Here is a 24023-nt window from a genome sequence, read left to right as displayed (position 1 = left end):
AGCCCATTGGAGCTACACACCCTCCACACACATGCACAGGAGAGTGGAACTTCCAGCACGTGCCAGGAGACGTTAACCCTGGCACCTCTGGTCATATGTTAAATAAGGTAAAGCTTGGGTTTAAAGTCATTCTTTAGATGAAAAGTTTCATAAACCAAACCATGTATAACTCTCTTCTGGCAGCCTGGGTGGCTCAGTGGGTTAAGTGGCTGCCCTCAGCTACGGTCATGATCCCAAGGTCCTTGGGGTCCTGGGATGGGGTTCCACAGGAGCCCTGCTCAGCGGAGAGCCTGCTTCCTCCCCCCTCCCTCTCCCCCCACTCAGGTGTATGCATGCTCTCTCTCACATTTTTTAAAAGAAAATGCCTCGGGCAGCACGGGTGGCTCAGCGGTTTAGCGCCTGCCTTGGGCCCAGGGCGTGATCCTGGAGACACCGGATCTAGTCCCACATCAGGCACTTCGGGCTCCCTGCATGGAGCCTGCTTCTCCCTCTGCCTGTGTCTCTGCCTCTCTCTGTGAGTCTCTCATGAGTAAATAAATAAAATCTTAAAAAAATAAAAAATAAATAAAAGAAAACGCCTCTTATATAGCAAGTGCAATTATACAAATGGCATGTGCAGCCAAAGGTGGTCTAGCATGCAGATTATACTAAAAAGAACATGTGCTCATGACACAGAGTAAACTTTGAGAATTAACGGCTTTTCCTAGAGTTGAACTCCTTTAAAAGTGCTTATATTAAAAAGCTGGAAAAAGAACCTCTTCAGGGGCGCCTGGGTGGCTCAGTGGCAAAGAGCATCTGCCTTTGGCTCATGTCATGATCCCAGGGTCTGGGATCGAGTCCCGGGTCAGGCTCCCCGAGCCTGTCTCTGCCTCTCTAGGTCTCTCATGAATAAATACATAAGATCTTCCAAAAAGAAAAGAAGAAGGAAGGAGGAGAAGGAGGAGGAGGAGGAGGAGGAGGAGGAGGAGGGAAGGAAGGAGGAGGAGGGAAGGAAGGAGGACGAGGGAAGGAAGGAGGACGAGGGAAGGAAGGAGGACGAGGGAAGGAAGGAGGACGAGGGAAGGAAGGACGACGAGGGGAGGAAGGAGGAGGAGGAGGGGAAGAAAGAAGAAGGAAGAAGAAAAGGAAAGGAGGAAGAAAAGAAGAAGGAAGAAGGAAGAAGAAGAAGAAAGAAAAAGAAAGAAGAAGAAAGAAGAAAAAGAAGAAGAACCACTAGTCAGTTTTTCAAGGAGTCTTCACTCTTCCTTCCAGGCAGGAAGAGCCCAACACCAGTGGGAAAACAAACGGCACGTTTCCTCCAAGCAGCCGAGGGCTGCTCAAGTCTGAGGAGAGTGGGTACGAAACCCCTGGAAGAGGAGGAAAGAAGGGGAGAAGGAGGGAAGCCAGCCCAGGAGGGGGGATGGAAAGGCCTCCTCGGGGTCAGAAGGCCAAGCAGCCCCGCCGGGGGCGGGAGGGAAGGCCTCGGGGCCCTGGCGCAGGACCCTGAAGGGCTGAATTCCTGTGGGTCACACGGAGGCCCCCGGAGCCAGGCACCTCCGGGCTGCGCCCTCCTGCTCACAACGGCCCCCTCCGCCTGGCGGGGGCTCCGGGAGGAGACCCCTGCGGCGACTGCAGCCCGTCCCCGTGCACCTGCGGGAGGCCGCGGGCGGCCAGGACCGCAGCGACGGCCGAGAAGCCTAACGAACCTTCCTCAACGGGCCCCGGGCCCACAAACGGCCCACAAACAGGCTGGAGTCGGGGCTTCTGCCCCTGTCAGGTCAGCATCTCGGACGGACGCCCGCCAGCCCGCACGCCAGCCCGCACGCCAGCCCGCACGCCAGCCCGCACGCCTTCCGCTTCTCCAGTCTCTTTTGCCCAGAAGTACAGCAACCCCAGGCCCCCTCACCACTCCCCCATGACAAAACGTAAAGCATGTGAACAAACATAAATCTCTAATTTCACCCATAAATAACCTGCACCACAAGCAATGCATCAAACAGGCTCCAGGGACGGAGCACGCCCGCCCGCCGGGCCGCGACCCCTGAAGGCCGGAGCGCTCTCCCCGGGAGCGGAGCGCAGAGCCCAGCCAGCGGGGAGCGGGGAGCGGGGAGCGGGGAGCGGAGGGCTGGGACGCGAACGCGCTGCACTTGTACGGGCTTTGTAAAGGCGCCAAGCGGCCTTCCTCCGGGTTTTCCTCTTCAGGTTGACTCAGCAAACAGATGTTACAGAAACCTAAACCAGAGCCTTCACAGCTGCAGGCATTTCAGAGAGGAATTCTTTAATAAAAATCACTCTATTATTCTGTGAAGATATGGAAAATCATCACAACCTAACTTGGCCTTTTCTTCCTCAAATTAATGCTCTGGGAAAAAAGAGCTCAGCGGCAGCAAGAAAGTCATTTTGTCGTCCTCTCTTCAAAGGAGAAACCAAGATCTCCTGCGCCCACCTCTCGCCGTCGGTGCCGGAGCAGGACGGGTGTACTCAGGACGGGCAGAAATTCTATCCGCAGAGGACCCGGTAACAGCGAAGGCAGGACCTTCTACTTCCCTCGGCTGCAGTCCTGCAAGTGCTCACCGGGTAGGTCGGCACACAGACGCGCTTGCAGGGCCCTAACGCTTGGGTTTTGACTCTGAGGTTTTTAAACAATGTCTCTTCCATTCTCTCCCATAAAGACCGGAGGGTTTTGCCACGTTTTAGTTTTAGTTTTAAACCGAGAATCTATTCACATGCAAAACCCCGCACTGTTGTTTAGGTCCCCAGCCAAATCCCACCAGCAATCTCATGCCTCACCCTCTCCATCTCTGTTACATTTTGGATTCCAGAACTCCAGTGGAGGTGATAATGAAGAAAAGTAGAAATACCAGGCTTACAAAATGAAAACTTTTTAAAACCTCCAGCCAGGGGCTAACTCTACTGAAAGAAGAATTTATCAGCCAAAATACAAAATGACTTTGCCCAGTGAGGTCGTTTCCTTAAAACCTAAGCCTGGCAGTTTGTATCTGTGCTGATCCGTTGTGTTTTCTGCGAGAGCGGAGACTGAGGCAAACCGTGCCTCTGCTCTTAGGATGTGTTATGGAGACCGAGGACCAGCCTGTGGCCCTGAGCTGGGAGCGCCCCGCCCCCCACCCAGACAAAGAGCTGGACTCCATCTCTAGGGCCAGTGTCCGCCACAAACAGCATCTGAAATCCCTGGAGAAGGAAACAGCATCTCGGTGTCTTAAGTCATGACTCTACATGCTGATAACGGGAAGCCTGGAAATTAACCTTTTACAAAACCTGAAAAACCAGCATGTCATTTACATTCCCACCATAATTGTCTACCTAAGGATTCTTGACACCTGTCGGTGTGTGGACACGGAAAACGCAGGCCGTTTTAACAAAACCGTTTCCCCCACCCCACTCCGGTCCCCACAGTGATGGATGCCAGGGCCAATCAGATATCCAAGCTGGGTTCGGATAACCGCTTCTGCAAACGACACTCGCTGCAGCACCTTGCAGGGGGCCCTTTACCCAGCTGGGGCTCCAAGGAATCTCTTCTACCAACCACAAAAACAGAGGCACACCGAGTTGATCTGGAACAGAGAGCAGGGAAGGCCTCTCACGCCCTGTGAGCGCACCTAACCAGCGTCAGGAGGCCCGCCACCGCCCCTCCAAGTACCAGTGGGAGGGTGGCCAACGCTCCAGGGTCAAGACTGGTTCTTCCCTGAAGGCGTCTGCCTGTGAAGAGCTGCATCGCTGGGCTTAGGGCAGAAGGGGAGAAACCAGAGACAAAGCGGAACTGCCTTACAGCTCAGGTGCACTTCTGAGTTGCTCTGTGATTGTTACAGCCGGGGTTCTGGTTACAGTGGACACGACCCGCCAGGGAAAGGTGTCTGCACTAGGCTGGAGCCGTTCCTCGGCAGCCTCACAAGAGTGGTGAGAACCCTGTCCTGCTCTCTGGCTTCTAGACCCATCCCCAAATGCATGGACGGTTCCCAGAGCCCTCCTTCGTCCAGCCCCAAGCACAAAGAAGGAAAATGATGCCATTATGACTAAATGCATTACCTGTATGGAGGCCCCAAACTTCTCGTTGCAGAGGCTACACACCAGCGCCCACCGACTGCTGGGGATGTGAGACACCTTCGTGATGGGTTCCATCTTCTCAGGGCTGCCAATGCTCACCTAGAGACCCAAGGAATAGCAAGACAAGGTGGCAGAGGCCATCAGGCAAACAAGAGCTGAGCAGGGGCAGTAGAAACCCAAAGATCTTCTATTCGCCTACAGACCTCCTACCAGACAGTAGCCTCTCCTAGGAGAGCAAAACCCCTACTTCCAAGCACCGGGACAGTGCAGGGGCCAGCTCTGGACCAGCAACCGCGGAGAACCCAGAGCCCAGTCCCCAGGCTCTGGCCTCCATGCACCGGGCCGGGGTGGTCATCTGACATACCAATCCTGTTTGTAAACATGCAGATAACCAGTAACAGTCACTTCTCACCCGAGTGTCTGACAGCAAGATGGGTCTGCATGAGGACAATGCAATCTAATACACCCCTGCCCACAAAGAGGTGATCAAGACTGAAAACCCTTCTTAAATATATTTAAAATAGTTTGTGAACAATGGAGTAATATATGCTAATTTTAGTATCACCCTCAGTGAAGAAAACCATTCTCATCAGTCAGAAAAGATTAATACATTCAAAGTGGAAAACTACCAAGATAAATAAGGTAGCCTGTCTGCATTCAGCCTGGATCCCTGAACCAGAAGATCCGGTGCTACCAAAACCCAAGTCATGAAACTCCAATCCAAATCAGTTCCAGATAATTTTCTTCAAGAGGAAAAATGCACCAAAATCACACACCAAAAAATGCTGAAATTTCAATCACAAGTGATATTCTCATACTGAGCCATGCAAATTAAATTAGTCAAGGTCTGGGACTTGAAATAAATTAGACCAGACCTGAAATTAAAAAGGTTGAGGCTAAGTAAGAATTTTAATTAAAAAAAAAAAAAAAAAAAGACCACACACACACAAAAATGTGACCTAAAGCAGTGATTCTTTAACCATCCTCGTGCTACCTGGACAGCTCACAGGCCCCGGGATTTAGCGGCAATCCCTGGGGAAGCCAGAGTAGCACCCAGCCCCACTCCTGGGAGCGTGTCTCGGTGCGAGGGTGAGCGGGGACACATTTCTCAAGTGAACACAACTGAGAGTCCAGCTCACCGCTGCTTCCAGGAAACATTCCCACAAACCATGACAAGATGATAGTTCACTCAGTATTCAATTTAGGGGGTCGGAAAGGAAAGAAAAAGACCGCCATTAAAAGGTGTCTTTTGGGGCACCTGGGTGGCTCAGTGGTTGAGCGTCTGCCTTTGGCTCAGATCATGATCCGGGGTCCTGGGATCGGGATCAAGTCCCACATCAGACTACCTGCAGGGAACCTGCTTCTCCCTCTGTGTCTCTGCCTCTCTAGGTCTCTCCATGAATGAATGAATGAATGAATGAATGAATGAATGAATGAATAAATAAATAAATAAATAAATAAATAAATAAATAAATAAATAAATAAATAAATAAATAAATAAATAAATAAAAAATCTTTTTTTAAAAATGTGTCTTTTTATTCATCAGCTATAGTACCCCATATTTACGAACAGCTCCCCATCCTCACCCCCAGCTCAAAGCCAGGAGTACCTCCTAAGCTAAGCTACTATTAAAAACCACACCTACCTCAGGGATCCACAGAGCACAGCTGACATGGACCCACTTGGTGCCACTGCGGGTAGGCTTCATCGCTCCGCCTTTCTTGGGACACAGCAAACACTTTGGCTGAACCCCCAGGGCACATGTCCGGCACAGCCAACTGCCCTCCGGGACCTTGAGGATTCCGTAACAGGCCTGTGAAGCCACAGCACAGCCCCCAAAGAAAACAGAAAGAAGAAAAGATTCGTTTCTTTCCCTACATATCTATTAACTTTAAAAATACCTAGAAAGATTTTATCAAAATAGAATAGAGGTACCCCCATGTCCACCTAGCTGGAGACCCTCTCCCTTCAGGAAAAATGCCAGGCAGCCTCACAGTAGCAGCCAGGAAGGCATGTGGCATCTTCGAGGATAAACACATACCTATTTACCACATTTACCAGAGGGTGGGCCTGAACACTCCTAGAGGACAAATAGGTTCACAAAATATTTGCTGTGCAGTATTGCTACAGACCCCTATCTACACCAGGTTCCTAAATATTGGGCAGTAAATTCTCAAAACACTCCACAAGGAAGGCTAAGTGGGGGAAGCTATTCCTTCTCTGATTGACCAATGTGAATAGGATACAATGTGAGGGAAAAACACACAGAGCAGCTGAGTCTCTGAGAGCTGTTCAACGAGATGGCCTTGCTCAGAAGGAAGAAGGGGCCCCCACGTTACCCCCAACTATGCGAAATCCCCTCACTAGACCCCATCACTCTCCCAAGTGAGTGCAACAGGTACAGAAAGAGGAGACCTTGTGGACAGAGAATCTGGGCTTTTCAGCCAATATTTACAACAAAGCCTGCTTTGCAGGAGATGGCAAAATTACCCAAGACAGCATCAACGGCTGGAATCAAGGATCTCACCGCTAAAGTCATTAAGATGGCTCAAAAATAGAGAAGGCAAATGTTAAATAGTGAAGACACAAAACCAGGATGGTTCCAGGAGCACATTCAGAAGCCTTTCAAAAAAAAAAACACACCAAATCATTCAGAACTTTATCCTTAAATGACCCAGAAGTCAGGAAGTCTAGAGACACAGTAACATAGCTCCAATCCTCCAGACAGGAAAAACCCAGCCCCTCTGCAATCTGAATATCCAGGACGCAGAAAGGAAACCACAGCGAGAGAGAGGGGTGAAGTCAAGTAACACCAAGACTGGAGCGGAGGAGCCCTGGGTCAGGGCCCGAGGAAGCCACTCTCAACACAGACTTACTGGAAAAACAACTTTTAACAGAGCTAAGAAACGCTAGTAAGGTTTCAAGTTCTAAAAACATCTGTAGCAGGCATTCTAGAAAAAGTCACATTTTGAAGAAAACCTTTTTTTACTGGACAATCAAGTCTACGTTAAATGAAAAGATTGAATACAGCAGGCATTCAAGGGAAGCCTCAAGAGCATCTCAAAAGGAAGATGAAGTAATAAACATGAAGGCACGAGAACAACGCAGCACGGCTGAAAACTGGGCACAGTGTGGGGTGGGCGCCCAGGGTCCCAAGTCCCTGCTCCAACTATTGTGACCAAACCGCACTGGGACCCTGAACAGCCAGCCCACCTCCGCATCAGGGAGCCCATTTATAAGACAGGTGTTCAACTGGTTTTCAAGTAGAACCGGTGTTTTCAAACAAAATTCTCAGGGAGAGAAAAATAAATAAGGAAAATAGCACAAAAAAGACTTGAAGCTTCATCCAGGAAGGGAATTATTAGCAACAAACCGGTGACACTGGTGGTCACGGTGATCTTGACACACAATCACTTCAGAAATTCCATTATCCAAGCAAACTTCCCAGATAATCTGAAAATCTAGAGCCAATATAGGTAGCCTTCAACACGACTACAGCAAGAGACTGCAGCCTCGGGTCTTGTCACCAGCAGCCTTGTGTCAGCTCTTCCTGATGTCCTCAGGCAGAGGGGAAGCCCAGCAGGAAGACAAATTAAGTCTGTAAGTTTGTTTTAAATCTCCACATCAACAGATGAATGACAGGGATCCCTGGGTGGCGCAGCGGTTTGGGGCCTGCCTTTGGCCCAGGGCGCGATCCTGGAGACCCGGCATCGAATCCCACGTCGGGCTCCCGGTGCTCAGAGCCTGCTTCTCCCTCTGCCTGTGTCTCTGCCTCTCTCTCTGTGACTATCATAAATAAATAATAAATAAAAATTTAAAAAAAAAAAAAAAAGATGAATGACAGCCTTTTAAAACCCTAACAGTGGGATGCCTGGGTGGCTCAGCACTGGGCGCCTGCCTTCCGCTCGGGCATAATCCTGGGGTCCCAGGACCAAGTCCCACATCAGGCTCCCTACCTGGAGCCTGCTTCGCTCTCTGCCTACATCTCTGCCTCTCTCATGCATAGATAAAATCTTTAAAAAAATAAAAAATAGGGCAGCCCCGGTGGGTCAGCGGTTTGGCGCCACCTGCGGCCCAGGGTGTGATCCTGGAGACCCCGGATTGAGTCCCACGTCGGGCTCCCTGCATGGAGCCTGCTTCTCCCTCTGCCTGTGTCTCTGCCTCTCTCTGTGTGTGTCTCTCATGAATAAATAAATAAAGTCTTTTTAAAAAAATGAATAATAAATAAATAATAAAACCCTAAGAAGCATATAGGAACACGTGTCCCCACAGAAATCCAAATTACTTCATTACTGCATTAAGGAATAAACAGAGAAGAGAGACAGACTGTCACGAGCTTTTAAAAATCACCCAGGGCCCATCCTTACTGAACCTGAAGGATTTACCTTTCTGTGGATTGGCAAGCAACCACCAAGTGCCAGTGGGCATCAGACAGGACATGAAATAACATTTAAGAAAAGGAGCCTCCTCACTCTTCTTTGACATCACGGTTTATATAGGAACACGTTAAAAATGTTCTGGGTTCAACTATGTCCCCTAGAGATAGGCAGCCCTAACCACAGTCCCTCAGAATGTGACCTTATCTGGAAACAGGGTCCTAAGCAGATGGAATCAGTTAAGGATGGTGTCCTACTAGAGTCGGGTGTCCTTGTAAGATGGCCATGCGTGAAGACACAGACACAGTAGGACACACGTGACAACAAAGGCAGAGACTAGAATTGTGCAGCCGCAAACCAAAGAGCACAATTGTGAGCAAATCACCAGAAGCCAGACAGAGTCAAGGAAGGATTCCTCTACAGGTTTCTGAGGGGACGGGCCCTGCCAACACCCCGTGATTCCAGATTTCTAGTCGTCAGAACTGCAAAATAATAAACGCCTGTTGTTTTAGTCCACCCAGTTTGTGGGTTATGGCACACACTAATACAGCAAACTAACCACCTTGTAGAAACTGCCCTCCACCCGCCTCACCCCTCCCACCACAGTGTTAACATCTAAACTCAGGTGTGAAAGCCAGGGCAGGGCGGCTCACAGATTCCTTTTAAGTAAACCTTACTTCTATGGGTAGAATTAAAAAGATTTCCACAGAGCAGCCTATACTTCCAGTTGTAACAAGTAGTAGGAAATACTTCAAATACTCTAAGAACCTATTAGGAACAAAAAGATTTCGTTCATAGGACCCACTTCCTTAACTCACTTAGGACAGCAGGAAAACAGACCCCATCTGTAGGAAGACCTCTGGCCTACCTGGCAGCAGGTGCACTTACACCCCAAGTGGCTTCGTCCTGGAGCCTTACTGCCCACATACCTGGTGCACACAGATGTTGCATTTGTCACAGAACACCATCTCATTGCCGTCCTCACCGTCAGGTGACTGGCACACATCACAGACAACATCTTCATCATATTCGATCCCCAGGCCTTCCTCAGTCTCTATAGCATGATTCATATTGTCATAGCACCGCTGCTCAAATTCCTCCAGGACCCTTTCCATGGTGTATTCATCTAATTCAGGCATTCCTGAAGGAAAAGTGCCACAAAAACATTTTAATAAGACCCTATTAATAAATATTACAGGGCAGCCCTGGTGGCTCAGCAGTTTAGCGCAGCCTAGAGCCCAGGGTATGATCCTGGAGACCCAGGATCGAGTCCCATGTCGGGCTCCCTGCATGGAGCCTGCTTCTCCCTCTGCCTTTGTCTCTGCCTCTCTCTCTTTCTCTGTGTCTCTCATGAATAAATACATAAAATCTTTAAAAAAAAAAAAAAAGGAACCAACTACTTATTAAAAAAATAAGTAAATATTACAGTAAGACAGTATTAGTCTATCTGTATTTTCAATGTATAAATAATCTTATACATAAACCTATCCTGTGTGTCCCAAACATTTTCTACTGAATGCCTTGCAGACTGTTCCAAGGAAGGCTCTTCAAATTAAAAGGCAGGAAAAGTCTTCCATGCAACACTTTGTTTCTTATGATCAGGCACTTTAGATGGGGAGTATCAGAAGTCGAAAAGCAAAAGATAAATCCCAGAAGGGTTTAAGGATATTAAATATATGTACTGTTAAACGGTCATTTCATCACATTATACACAACAACATGTAAGTGACTTCAATACAGGACACCCGGACGGCTCAGCTGGTTAAGCGTCAGGACCCTGGGATAAAGCCCCAAGTGGGGCCCCCGGCTCAGCAGGGAGTCTGCTTCTCCCTCTCCCTCTCTCAGATAAATAAAATCTTTAAAAACAAAACAAAACAAAACAAAACACCATGACCATATATTATGGTTTGGGTGTCTTCTAAAAAACATTCCTTTCTTGCTGCTTAAAAATGTTGCTCTGAGAACAGATTTCACTGTGAGTACACAAATGTTTTTAACTGGTTTATCCCTCCTCACCCTCTGAATTTACAAAGTTGAGATGCATAGTTAATCAGACACATGAAAGACAGAAACACAAGGAATGTCTAAAGCAAAGGAAACAGCTCACTGTGAATCAAATAAAATGCATTCTTATGCAAGAATGATCAAAAATAAATTCCAAGTGATTATCGTGGTTACAGTAATGGTGAGATAAGACTTTTATTTTCTTCCATTTGTGGGATATATTCCAAACTTCCTACAACAAAAATGCTCATGCAGAGAGAAAAAACAGGTTATAAAAATATTCTAACAGAACATGTAAGTGGCAAGGAACAATACTAAGGTCATTAGAGCCAATAACCTTTATGTACTCTGATAAATATAAAACCATCAAATTAACACTTCATGTTTTTAAAAATCTGGAGAACACATCAGAGCTGACTGTGATAAGCTCTAAGCACATATTCAAAAAAGCCACCTACCTATCGCACATGCTATTTACTGATAAGATACTCCACTGCATGGCCAGGCAGGGACTTATATCTCAATTCCTCCTACCAGTTTTGAAACCAACACTTGCTATGAAAATACAATCCTATGCCCTATAATTAACTTCTACCATTACAAAGACCAGTAAAAACTGGGACGCCTGGGTGGCTCAGCAGCTGAGCATCTGCCTTCGGCCCAGGGCGTAATCCCGGAGTCCCAGGATCGAATACCACATTGGGCTCCCCGCACGGAGCCTGCTTCTCTTTCAGCCTGTGTCTCTGCCTCTCTGTCTCTCATAAATAAATAAATAAATAAATAAAATCTTTAAAAAAAAAAAACCTAAAACAAATATCTAAAAGCATATGTTCAATTTATGTTACACAACCGCATGGTCATCTTGCCAAAGTATCCCACACTACCTTTCAATCTGGTGAGCTAGCCCGGAACTCATTACTTACACCATCCACCAGCGCTCAGTGTCTGTGGCTGCGCCCCATGCCTTCAGACAGGACACCTCGCCAGTCAAGTGCATTTTATACTGACCTTTACAGAGCTGCTACAAAGCAGAACTTTAATCTTTGAAGCTCGAACTCAACGGGTGTTCAGTTCCAAGAGAGCTCTGAAAACTTATGCAGATTGTGTAAAATCACTTCCTGGCTTGCTAATATCCTGGCCATTACTACCTAAAAGCAGGGACTAAGAGGAAGGCAATGTACTTTGTCCAAATAAGCTGAATGATCAAATAGGGAGAAAGGAACAACTCCCCTGGCTCAGTGGGCACTACTGCTCCCATCCAACAGGCCAGTGAGCAGCAGGACAGCACAACAAGCATCCAGTATATGGCAGGCCCTGCACTAACTAGGCTCAGGGACTGATCCAAAAATCAAAGCAGTCTTTGTCCCTCAGGGCCCCAAAATCTACCATCCTTTAAATATTTACTATGTGCCAAACTGTAACAAACACCTCTGCTGCCTCTCTCCACCCAGGACCCACAGCACAAATTCTCAGTAATCCGCACAGTCTGTCACTCCAAACCCAGACTTGACCTCAGTGGTCCTGCTCATCAGGACACCTCAGGCAGCACTCAGCAATCCTGAGATGAAACCTGTGTGCCATCCTGGTCTTGACACCAGGAGGCACAAGCAAAATGAGGTACAGAAGCTCCAAGCTATAGATATACAGAGAAGCCAAAAGCCGCCAACACACAGAAAATAGACCATGATGGGCGGAATGGGGGTGGGGGGGGTGCATGGGGAGAAAGCCAAGACAGAGGTGAACAGGTAAAAAAAAGGGAAAAGCACTCCAGGTTTAGAGCAGGACTTAAGGGAATCACAGAGGTGAAAATAAGAGGTTTATAAGAAAACGGTGAACTTGGCTGGAGTGCAGTTTCCTGTGAGTTACAGGCCACAAGTGAGAAAGGATCTGAACGGCACTGCAGGAAAACACCAGAGCACAAAACCGTGCGGACCAGACGACCCTCCTGTCATCTTGGAGAAGTCACTTCATATCTCTGGGCTTTAGTTCCCTTGAGGGGAGCATGTGAAAGGAGCAGCTGGGGGCAGAGACGGGGTATCCTGCTCCCATGCCTTTGGAAAGGTCTTTCTTCAATCCCACTGCTCCCTCTACAAGCCACTCACAGACGGAGTCCCTCTGAACACGGGTGCCACAGCCAGACAAGCTGACCTCTGAAAAAGACCACAGGACTCTGAGACTGAAGCTCTGATGGAGCTGGCTTCACCAGGCAAGGAGGAGCTTCTACTACTCCCTCATATGCCTGAAATTCTTCTCTGTTCATCCTTCATTAAAAAAACAATATAACCCAAGGTCTCTCATTATTAATAAAATATAACCCATGGTCTCTCACCCATCTCCTTAAATTCCTCATTCGTCAGCTCCAGCCACGCAGCATCCATGTCGTTGAGGTCGTAACGACACACACTGTCAGCCAGCGTCCGGATGTCAACATAGCCCAACTCTGGAGGCTCGGAGCCCGGCGAGACAATGTATTTCTTGGGCCTGATGAACATAAGGGATTTCTCTTCAGACACGACCCTAGTTAACAAGAAAACAAAGCAGCCAGGTTACCCTTCCTGCCACATGGCCCAAAACGTGCTTCCACTTTCCAGTGCCCTAAACCCCAAGCTATCACCAGATGAACAGGCTTAAAAACCCTAATGCCACTGCTAGTAAAACTAAGTAGGATTCATGAAGGACCCCAAAATGGAAAGACACAGACCAGTGAAAACACCGAGGAGTCCTCAAAACCAGCTTTTTCCAATTGGCTTCCCAGGATACTGCATGACCAGTCTTGATTTAGGACAGCAGTTGCTCTGACCTAGCCACAACAGCAAAACACTAACCTCTCAAGTTTCAAGAGCTAATGACTACATCACTTTGTACCCATCCAGCCTGACCACCTGAAGGTCTAGCACTAGGCTCTCAAGAACACGGAGGCCAAGAGCAGCCACGAGGGCAGGACAATGCCCAGCAGAACGCTGGGCAACCAAGGGGACAAACCCATCATCACTAATCTTAGAAATAAAAGTGGGCCTTGTCCATTACTAAGTAGTCCAAGACCCCGAGAGGCCTAGCCAAGGAGGGGACTCTCCCAACATACACCTAGGATCCCAGGACAGGGACACAAGTTCCCTCCTCTCCTTACACTGCCACCCTCTCCAAACCTGTTAACCCTGGTGCCTTCCACCACACCCTACTGAGAAGAAATGACCACACACAAGATCAAATCACTCCCAACTTGGAATGAAGGGCCTTCTCCCTAAAGACAAAGGTCCGGTATCACAGCACCCCCGCATCCACAGTTCCTCCCTCATCGCCACGTTCAGCAGTTCATGTTAGCAGCAACAAGTGGTCCAAAGAGTGCCAGTATTTTCAACCACCTTGTAAGCACCAGAGTGATCTTATCTACATGACACTGAAATAGGCAAAACACAGGGAGTTATTTCTCCCATACTCAACCAAGAGCAGGGTTTTAGCTACCTAGAAACTCCGGAAGCTGTATCACGTTTACTGCTCTTGTGCCGAGCTCCCAAATAAAAAAATGATTCAGCGAGTAATTCCTGGATGGGGACTGCCAAAGCTGAACAGTTGGTGTTGTGCCCCAGATGTAGATTCTAAGGCAAACATGGTATTTACCCTGCAAAGCCCAGTTAAACATTCCACCCCACCAGCCAGAAATCTGGACTGGTCATTTAAGCCCACACATCTATGCAGACGTTTATCAGAAACCCCCAAGCAATAACCGGCAATGGTAAAAGAGTCCAGTTCATCACAAAGGAGGCAGCTGACTGATGCACAGCAGAGACGCCAGGCACTAGCTGAGCGTAGAGACCCCGAATCTGCTCACAGGGAGAGCCCTCCAGGTCAGCTGGGCAACACAGCGAAGAAATAAGCAAACTGGCCTCAGTTCCACGCGGAGGTAAATCATCAAGGACCGGCATCAAGGACCCTTAAGGGGAAAGGTGCTTCCTAAGTAAATTCAAAGCCCGGCAAGAGCAACTGGGCAAAGTCCATCCATAGGAGAACTCATCAAATACACTGCTCCTCTTAAGCTTGCCTTCCACATAACCGTGACCTGGCAGGCCACCTCACATTTGCCTTACTCCACAGGTGGAGCCCAGCCCAGCCCTACAACGCTGGAGAAGCCACCCTTGCTGGGTGAACAGTGATGGATTTTTTTTTTTTACTTAATTGTTTTAGGGGATTAATTTAATTTTTTTAATAATAAATTTCTTTTTTATTGGTGTTCAATTTGCCAACATACAGAATAACACCAAGTGCTCATCCCGTCAAGTGCCCCCCTCAGTACCAGCCACCCAGTCACCCCCACCCCCCGCCTTCCTCCCCTTCCACCTCCCCTAGTTCGTTTCCCAGAGTTAGGAGTCTCTCATGTTCTGTCTCCCTTTCTGATATTTCCCACACTTGCTCTCCACAGTGAACAGGAATTGGGGGTGGGGATGGGGGAAAAAAAGAAGTTGTGTAAACATCAAATTCCCCTCCCCCACCAGTCATCTCCCACAGTGTTCTAGAATTTGCCCGACTCTCTAAAGAGAGCAGCACCTTCCCAAGATGGCTGGAATATTAAGTTTGGAGGACCATGGCCCTCAAAATCACTACCCTATGGACCTAGAGTGTCTTTCTACACATTTCAGACCACTTGGGGTCTCGTATTACTTCACTGCTAAGTCAAATTGCTCTTCTCAGGCAGAAAGGCGATGGCAGGTGGGGACTGGCACATGTACCTGGCCACCGGCTGAGGGATGGTCCCAGGGCTCACTGGCACCTGGACCCCTTTCTCCCACTCCTGTCTCCAGGGATCTGCCAACACATAGTACTCATCTGGGTTCAGCTGATAGGAGTCATGCAGCTTCATAGCAGTGATCAGGTCCGTCCTAAACACCTGGAGAGGGAGAGACAGGGTCACTGACATTTGATATTTGCATTCTTCTTCAGAGTGCTGGCAGCTGCAGGGTCACCATGGAGCTGCCGTGTAACAAGGTCACTGTATCAGCAGAGCCCGAGGCCGACCTATTACAGGAACCCCTCGGCCTGCCACGCCCTTGGCCTCTCAGGCGTGGAGGTGCCAATGGCTCACGCTACCCCCTCACTTCAACTCCACAAGCCGGCAGCATGTCTGACAGCAGCAATGAAACCTCAGTCTCTTCCCCTGAAACTCTATGAGCTCCCAATTCAAAAGAGGGCTGCTGGTATTTCCCTCGAGGGTGCTCTCTTGGTAAATGTTTTAAGAAATGAAACTCCACTAACCATTTAACAACTTCAAGCCAAAACCCAGAACTACCAGGGCCTCCTCTTCTATACTCAGACTGCCACCACCCAGCTCCTGCCTCCCAGGGCTACAGGGCTCATGGCAAGGTATCTGGGGAGTCGGGTCCTGGTTGGCAGGTGCCATGCAGAAGTACAGGCTGGACAAATATGGGAAAGAAGCAAGGACAGACCAATGGGGTCAAGTCGGAAAAGGGGCTCATAAAGAACATGTTTACACACCTTTCCCCAGCATTAACCTCTATAAGGGAAGCAGTGTTTGTGGGGAAAGGAGAGGAGGGAAGGAGAGAAAAAGAAAGAAGGAAGCAAGCTACTTTACCCTCGCCTCTCCCTGCCAAAAACAGACCCACAAAACTCAAAGTACCCCTGTCCTGAGGGAGCTCCTTGCCCCTCGTCAGGGGCGGAGAGGAGACCAGCCAAAGGCGGCCTCACATGGCTGCTCCCGCCGACTGGGGCAGGGCAGGAGCACGGCACTGCCTGCCAGCGGGGCCTCGTCCTTGGGCCACCAGGGTCTCAGGGCTACACAAGGAAGCTCTGACCCTGGCATTAGCGCTGGCCCCAAGTTGTATTTGGCACGAAGCACGCCTGCATCTGTAAGCTGCGCTCTCTGTTTACACAAGTCACAATGCTGAACTCTCTCTTCTTAGGACAGGGAGTTCTTTCTTAAGCTGTTGAAGCACAGTTCACATTATATGCCTGCTAATAGGTCCATATTTGTTTTTCCTGCTGGCTTTTCAGACTGGTGATCACTTTAATAAACTTCACCGTAAGAAAGTCTGAGGCAGTGTCTGAATAAAAAGGCCATTTCTCTGGCCTGCCACTTTTCAACGCTGATTTTTCCCAGTCTGCCACTCCTGGTTTCTCAAGTCCTGGTAACAAGCAGTACCCTGGCTGTGCACCATCCACAAAAGCACAAGTACAATCAGGCTCCCTCACAGCACTGAGCCCACTGAAGCAGGCGCCCAGCCCAGCTGCCCAGGACCTGGATCACCCATGCCCTCCTCACCCCCAGGGAGAAAAGTTCTTTAAAGCAAAAAAAAAAAAAAAAAAAAAAAAAAAAAATCACACGTCTATACCTTCAGGAAGCAAATCAGTTAAAAAACACATTCCAACTAAGTCTTATATGTTTAAAAAAAAAAAAAAAAAAGAGTATGCCAAAGAAGGAAAATCAAACTGAAGCAACAAGAGGAGAAAAGGCAGCCCACCATTCCTTTACTAAGTCTCAGGGGAGGATGGTCAAGAGCTGAAGCAGATGCCCTAGATGAACTCCCCGGCCCCCGGGAGAATTTGACATTAATGCTAACCTACATATAAAGTAGTCGGAACTAGGAGCTAAACTCAGAGAACTTTAGAAAAAAAAATCAGAAACCAATCAGCCTCCGGGTGAGGGCCGAGGCTGGCGCCATGGTGCTGCTCAGCCCTCCTCGGGCGCCAACTGTCCCTACTCCAATCCCCCCGTACTCTTGTCCTGAAGTAAGACAAGTGCACTATCAACAGGAGAACACTGGTTGGGGAGGCGGCACGGACAATTAAAGCAACAAAGACAGGCAGAGCCACTCAGCACAGAAAAGGAGGGAGGCCCTGCAGGTTCCGAAATGACAAAGGCCTGGAAACCTAAAGGCAAAAATATGGCCACCTTCCCATGAAGGTTTGAGCTAATGTCTAAGTGTCTCCTGGGATGGTTTTCTGATTTTAAAGGATATATACTACGCTTCCTCATGGGGAATGTTATTCCCTGACCCAGAAGTCCCCCATACCCCCACACAGTATCACCCAGCACTCCCCATTACACTCAGGGAAAGAAATACCTGGTGGAATGAATGCAGGCCTGTGCTCTGCAGCTACAGGAAGAGGTGGTCTCTGAAGCCGTCCCGTTAAAGAGGCAGCACAAGCCAAAGGGCTGAACCAAAGGCTCTCCTCCCGCAACCTGCCCACCTGAAAAGTGATCAACTAAAATGCCCTTTCTGCAATCATTTAAAATCCTGAGGGCAGCCCTGGTGGTGCGGCGGTTTAGCGCTGCCTGCAGCCTGGGGTGTGATCCTAGAGACCTGGGATCGAGTCCCAGGTCAGGCTTCCTGTAGGGGCCTGCTTCTTCCTCTGCCTGTGTCTGTGCGCCTCTCTCTCTCTCTCTCTCTCTCTCTCTCTCTCTGTGTGTGTCTCTATGAATAAACAAAATCTTTAAAAAAATAAAAATAAAATAATAAATATAAATAAAATAAAATAAAATCCTGAGAGCCTGGCAAAGGTTGTCAAAGATAACGTAGCTCAGGACTGGTAGAGGCCCCTAATCAACAAAGGCCAGCAGAGGTGTGCACCTAAAAGCAATTTTAAATAAAGAGACAATAGATAATAGGCAGGCAGGTAGGTAGGTAGGTAGGTAGGTAACAAAATGTGGGGGAGCAGGGAAATAGAAGATGAGAAACAAATTGAAAAAGGAGGGGAAAAAAGCCTTAAACGTAATTGCCAAAACAAAACTCCCAGAATTACAATGGGTTGTTGCCAAATAAGCCACAAATTCATGGCCAAAACTAACTTGAGGCTGGCAGTGACCGGCAGCAGCCGAACCCGCTGATCTCCTGGCCAGAGGAAAAGTTGTTGGGAGCCAGCGAAGATGAAACAGAAAAGGAAAAAAAGAATATAATTAATAATAATAGCTAACATTTACTACTGAGCACTCTGTAAGTGCTTAGTTTGTATTACTGTCTGTGTATTAACCCACTCAATCCTCAAAAGAATCTGAGGAGGCAAACACACCTGTGTCATCCCCATCTTACAAATTTAAACTAAGCACGAAGAAGTTAGATAACTTTCTCGTGACTGCAGAGAGACATCGGTATCAACCAACCAGGTGTGTGCCAATCTTATGTAGTCATGCACACGGGCAGGACATGCACAGTCACACCATCATTCAGGAAATACCTCTGAAGGTTTTCGATCTTCGTGTCTGGAGCACGAACCTCTCCTGTGCTGGGATCGGGAATTCTGTGACCAAGTAGTCGAGAGGCCTAAAGACAAATATCCAGAGAGAACAATTAAAAGTACACGAATCACTGTTGTTCACATACTTGTGGGTTTGTTTGTTTGTTTTTAAGATTTTATTTATTAGAGAAAGAGAGCGCACCCAGGCGCCAGCAGGAGCAGGGGTGGGGAAGGGGAGGTGGCGAGAAGCAGACTTGCTGTGGAGCAAGGAGCCCAGGGTCCCAGGATCACAACCTGAGCCCAGGGAAGACAACCAACTGAGCCACCCAGGCGCCCCCACAGGAATGGTTGGTTGGTTTTTAAACCAAATTCACCAAGGCTCATCTCAGCACCTCCCATGGCATCCCAAGCTGTGATGCTCCTCCACTCCCAGTACTTACTTAAGCCACTCACTTTCCAGAGCAGGCCTAACAAAATCCCTGGGTCCTCGCTATGCAGCCCAGGTACGGCACACAGGAGGAGAGGCCTTTTAAGAGCCTCATGCATGTGGGGCCTTCATCTGTAAGTCTGCACTTCTTAAGAGGTTCAAAGTGTCACATTGGTAGATATGATTTGAAAAACATTTGACTGAGTTTTCAGTAACATTTCTAAATGCTAGATCATTATGTTAAATCATAATGCCACCCCCCAAAACCTAAGGGAAAAAAAAAAAAGATTTTGATTCCACAAAACAAAAATAGAGCAGCTCAGACTACAGTAGACTATGTGCTATGGCCAAATAACTTTTAAAATTGCCTACACCCCTTTCCCAAGAAAATGCCAATGGGCTCTTTTCTGTGCCTTTCTTCCATAAGTCAAGTAACTAATGCTCTGTTATCCAGCCTTTTGCTGGCCAGTCCCAGAATCTGGAGGCCCTACCAGGACCCCCGTGTCTCTTAATTGCCACCACGTCTGAGCTCCTCTCAGGCCTAAGACCTCTCTGCAGCACCAACTCCATCCTGCTTGAGATGCTCTCTCAGCCCGGGTGCCAATTCTCCTTCCTGGTGACTACTTTGTGGTTCTTCGTCTTCCATGCAACCTGTAAACCTCAGTGTTTCTCCCTCTTGCTCCAAGTGCTGTCCCCAGGGACCGTTCATCCCTGTCCTCTCAAGTATTACCAGTGTGCCCAGGAGATCCCCACACTCACCTCCCTGCCGAGCTCTACGTCCACTGCCACATTTAAAGACATTAAGCTCAGGGTTCCTTAGATGGATCAACTCAGAACAATAAAAACTGGCCTCAACATCTTACACCCAAACCTGTTAAGCCTCTTCTATTTCTACTTTGAGGACTACCAGTACCATTTCTACTAGAATTCAGTAAACTAGGATGTCTAGCATCCTAGACTCTCCTCACTCAGGCTACATCCAATCAATGGCCAAGTTCTTTTCAGTGCAACTACCCAATACCTCAGAATCCCAACCTCTTCTCTCTCCACCTCCACCTCTGCCTCCTGTCACTTGTTTTATTGGTCATCTGCAGTGGCCTCCAATTTGTGGGTACCATACCAGCACCAGAGAGCTGAAATAGCCGGCACAACCGCCCCCACTGGGTGTGGGACTTTATAATTACTCACCTCTACCCAGAATACATACTGTACTGCTTCCCAGAAATTAACAAACCTCCACAAAATAAAAGTCCAAACCTGAGGGAACTGCCACTCTACCAGTAAAATTATTAGCCACTCCAACAGGAAGCTTGACAAGGGACACAGAATCAACACGCCCTTAAGACCTTGAAGACATTAGGAAATAGGTCCTGCACATAAACCTATCATCAGATTTGCAATGACCGAGACTAAAGGAGATTTCCAAGCTCCTCTCTCACAGGGAAGACTAACCTCGATAACCAGTTCTGAAGGCTGTTACTGGGTTAACTGACTGCTGTTAGGTTAGCAGAATTAGACTATTATACTATTATACTATTATTATATTATACTATTCAATAATTATACTATTATACTATTCAATAAATATTTTAGAAAATTCTCCTTGAAGGGACACCTGGGTGGCCCAGCGGTTGGGCGTCTGCCGTTTGCTCAGATCGTGGTCGCAGGGTCCCGGGATCTAGTCCGCATTGGGCTTCCTGTGTGGAGCCTGCTTTTCCCTCTGCCTAAGTCTCTGCCTGCCTCTCTCTCTCTCTCTTTCTCTCTCTAATAAATAAATAATAAAATCTAGTAGGTATGTCTCTTTTTTTTTTTTTTTTTTTTTTTTGGTATGTCTCTTTAAACTCCAATGACTAAGAATGTCTCACTCCCACAATGGAAAAAATATTCTGGGTACACAAGGGTGCAAACCCAACTTGCAGAAGTCCCAAAACTGGTAATCAGTGGTCAAAAGGAAAAGAGAGAAGCTAAGTCAGGAACCTGGAAAGGAAAGGCAGGTAGTTCATGTCTTCAGACAGACCTCTTTTCACCCTCTGGTCCTGCAGGCCATCCTCTGGTGAGGCTTAGAGAAGAGACACAAGAGCACAAGCAACTCCAGAAGGATGCCCAAGGGTTGGTTCATGGAGGGGAAAGAAGATATGGGGCAAAAGGCATGGCCCCTTTCCTTTGATTACTACGAAAAGGGTTATAAAACCAGATAATCGGGATCCCCGGGTGGCTCAGCAGTTTAGTGCCTGCCTTTGGCCCAGGGTGTGCACCTGGAGTCCCGGGATCGAGTCCCACATCAGGCTCCCTGCATGGAGCCTGCTTCTTCCTCTGCCTGTGTCTCTGCCTCTCTCTCTCTCTCTCTCTCTCTGTGTGTGTGTCTCTCACGAATGAATAAAATATTTTTAAAAAAAAAATATTAAAAAAAGATAATCTTAGAAAAATCATTCCATTGCTATCCTTTAAAAACGAGGTAAGAGTAAAGGGAGGGGAGTCTCTATAGTCAAAATACTATCAGAGTTAAAACAGAAACAACAAATTTGCTAATTTTTTAAAGTTTTACTTAAGTAATCCCTACAGGGGATCCCTGGATGCTCAGTGGTTTGGCGCCTGCCTTCGGCCCAGGGTGTGATCCTGGAGTCCCGGGATCGAGTCCCACATCAGGCTCCCTGCATGGAGCCTGCTTCTCCCTTTGCCTATGTCTCTGCCTCTCTCTCTCTCTCTCTCATGAATAAATAAAATCTTAAAAAAAAAAGTAATCCCTACACCCAATATGTGGCTCAAATTCACCGTCGGACACCTGGGTGGCTCAGCAGTTGAGCATTTGCCTTCACCTCAGGGCGTGATCCCAGAGTGCTCAGTCCGGACACTACTTCTCTCTCTGCCTGTGTCTCTGTCTCTCTGTCTCTCATGAATAAAGTCTTTAAAAAAAAAAAAAACTCACGCCAGAGATCAAGAGTCATAAACTCTTCATAAACTCTTTCTTTTACAGATCTTATTCATACATTGGAGAGTGACAGTGTGCACAAGGGCGGTGGGGCAGAGAGAGAGAGGAGAAGCAGGCTCCCCATGAAGCAAGAGCCTAACATGAAGTGGGGCTCAATCCCAGTATCCTCAGCCACCCAGCCACCCAAGAGTCGCAGGCCCTTCTGATTAAGCCAGCCAAGTATCCCCAAATTTGCTCATTTTTGTGACACCCTTGCCTCTTCTTGGGGATGTGTCAAAGTTCCTCCCAGGTAGTTTCCAAGGTTCCCAGGAAGTGCACAGCTCTATTGTCCAGGAACACAACGCCAAGTAATGGCAATCACTTAGAAACTTTTCCTAGGGCTGTTCTTATATTCTTGAAAATGTTGTCTGTGCCACATTTGCTTTTAAAACCAGCTAATGGGGATCCCTGGGTGGCGCAGCGGTTTAGCGCCTGCCTTTGGCCCAGGGCGTGATCCTGGAGACCCCGGATCGAATCCCACGTCGGGCTCCCAGTGCATGGAGCCTGCTTCTCCCTCTGCCTATGTCTCTGCCTCTGCCTCTCTCTCTCTCTCTCTCTCTCTCTCTCTCTCTCTCTCTCTATCATAAATAAATACAAATTTAAAAATAAAAAAAATAAAACCAGCTAATGGGGCAGCCCCAGTGACTCAGCAGTTTGGCGCCGCCTGGGTGGCGCAGCGGTTTAGCGCCTGCCTTTGGCCCAGGGCGTGATCCTGGAGACCCCGGATCGAATCCCACGTCGGGCTCCCAGTGCATGGAGCCTGCTTCTCCCTCTGCCTATGTCTCTGCCTCTGCCTCTCTCTCTCTCTCTCTCTCTCTCTCTCTCTCTCTCTCTCTGACTATCATAAATAAATACAAATTTAAAAATAAAAAAAATAAAACCAGCTAATGGGGCAGCCCCAGTGACTCAGCAGTTTGGCGCCGCCTTCGGCCGGGGCATGATCCTGGAGTCCTAGGATCGAGTCCCACATCAGGCTCCCTGCATGGAGCCTGCTTCTCCCTCTGCCTGTGTCTCTGCCTCTCTCTCTGGGTCTCTCATGAATAAATAAATAAAATATTTTAAAAATAAATAAAACCAGGTAACTAAAGATGCTACAAATTTGGTATCTGATAGTATTATCCAATACTGGATGCTTGTCCACTCAAAAGTAGTCTATTCCTCTTCCTTCTAATTTAATGCAAAAGGAAGGAGAGAAACAGTAATCTATTAAACTCACTTTGCAGAAAGGGAAAGACTGGGCAAAAAGGCAAAATTTAAGTTATCACTGACAAAAGGGATGTTCGTAAAAGCCAAAAGCCAGTAATCACCCAAATATTCGCAAACTGCACGAGTAATCATTTGATGATATCCATACAATTTACTACCCAAATTGTGCTATATCCATACAGTGGAGTACTACCCAGCAATAAAGAAGAGAAAGAATGAGCTATTGATAGGCAACATGTTGGAATCATTATGTGGATGTGGAATGAAAGAAGCCAGACAAAAAAAGTATATATTACATTATCCCATTTATATAAAACTCTGGAAGATATAAACTAATCTATAGTGACAAAGTAGATCAGAGGTGGACTAGGGAAAAAAGGGAAGGATTATCTTGAGTTTTAGGATTTCATGGGTATAAACACTGCAAAATGTATCAAACTGTATACCTGAAATATATGCAGAAAGCAAGTGATGGTTTCCTACCACCCATTAACAGTAAACGAAAAGATAATGCTCCATCTTACTTCACACAGGTAACCTGTATAAAACCTAGACTTTGCTGCTGAACTAGGTGAGAATCCGGACAGAGACCCAGAGGATCCTTCCACATCCAACAGCAGATATTTGTTGCTGGTGATCTCCTCTCCCTGGTTTACTTGCTTCCAAGAACTATGTCACGAGCTATCAGGTGCCAAGGCACTGATGACTACAACATCCGGCAGACCTAAGTTGGTACTGTGCACACAGCCGGTTTCCAAAAAAAAAAAAATTTTTTCAAGTGGAAAAAAATATAGTGTTGCGGAGGACAGTCATGCT

The 24023-nt window shown here is 47.6% G+C and overlaps 1 protein-coding gene across 8 annotated transcripts in view; it reads right to left on the bottom strand.

The window, feature by feature from the left end:
* Window positions 1-24023, bottom strand: part of JADE1 (jade family PHD finger 1) — a 64754-nt gene that overhangs the window by 13483 nt on the left and 27248 nt on the right. For 7 of the 8 annotated variants that reach the window (XM_055316949.1, XM_055316953.1, XM_055316950.1 and 4 more), the window contains exons 3-8: window positions 18607-18692; window positions 15147-15304; window positions 12752-12939; window positions 9348-9559; window positions 5688-5855; window positions 4024-4140 (exon numbers count right to left, since the gene is read on the bottom strand). In XM_055316949.1, the coding sequence (XP_055172924.1) occupies window positions 4024-4140; window positions 5688-5855; window positions 9348-9559; window positions 12752-12939; window positions 15147-15304; window positions 18607-18692 (929 nt within the window). Of the gene's footprint in view, window positions 1-4023; window positions 4141-5687; window positions 5856-9347; window positions 9560-12751; window positions 12940-13123; window positions 14316-15146; window positions 15305-18606; window positions 18693-24023 lie in introns of those variants that run through there. The other variant, XM_055316956.1, reaches the window with a different exon arrangement.

The sequence above is a fragment of the Nyctereutes procyonoides genome, unplaced genomic scaffold (assembly GCF_905146905.1).
Source record: "Nyctereutes procyonoides isolate TBG_1078 unplaced genomic scaffold, NYPRO_anot_genome, whole genome shotgun sequence".
NCBI lineage: Eukaryota > Metazoa > Chordata > Mammalia > Carnivora > Canidae > Nyctereutes > Nyctereutes procyonoides.
Note: the sequence above shows the minus strand (reverse complement) of the source record. Positions and strands in the feature narration are given on the sequence as shown.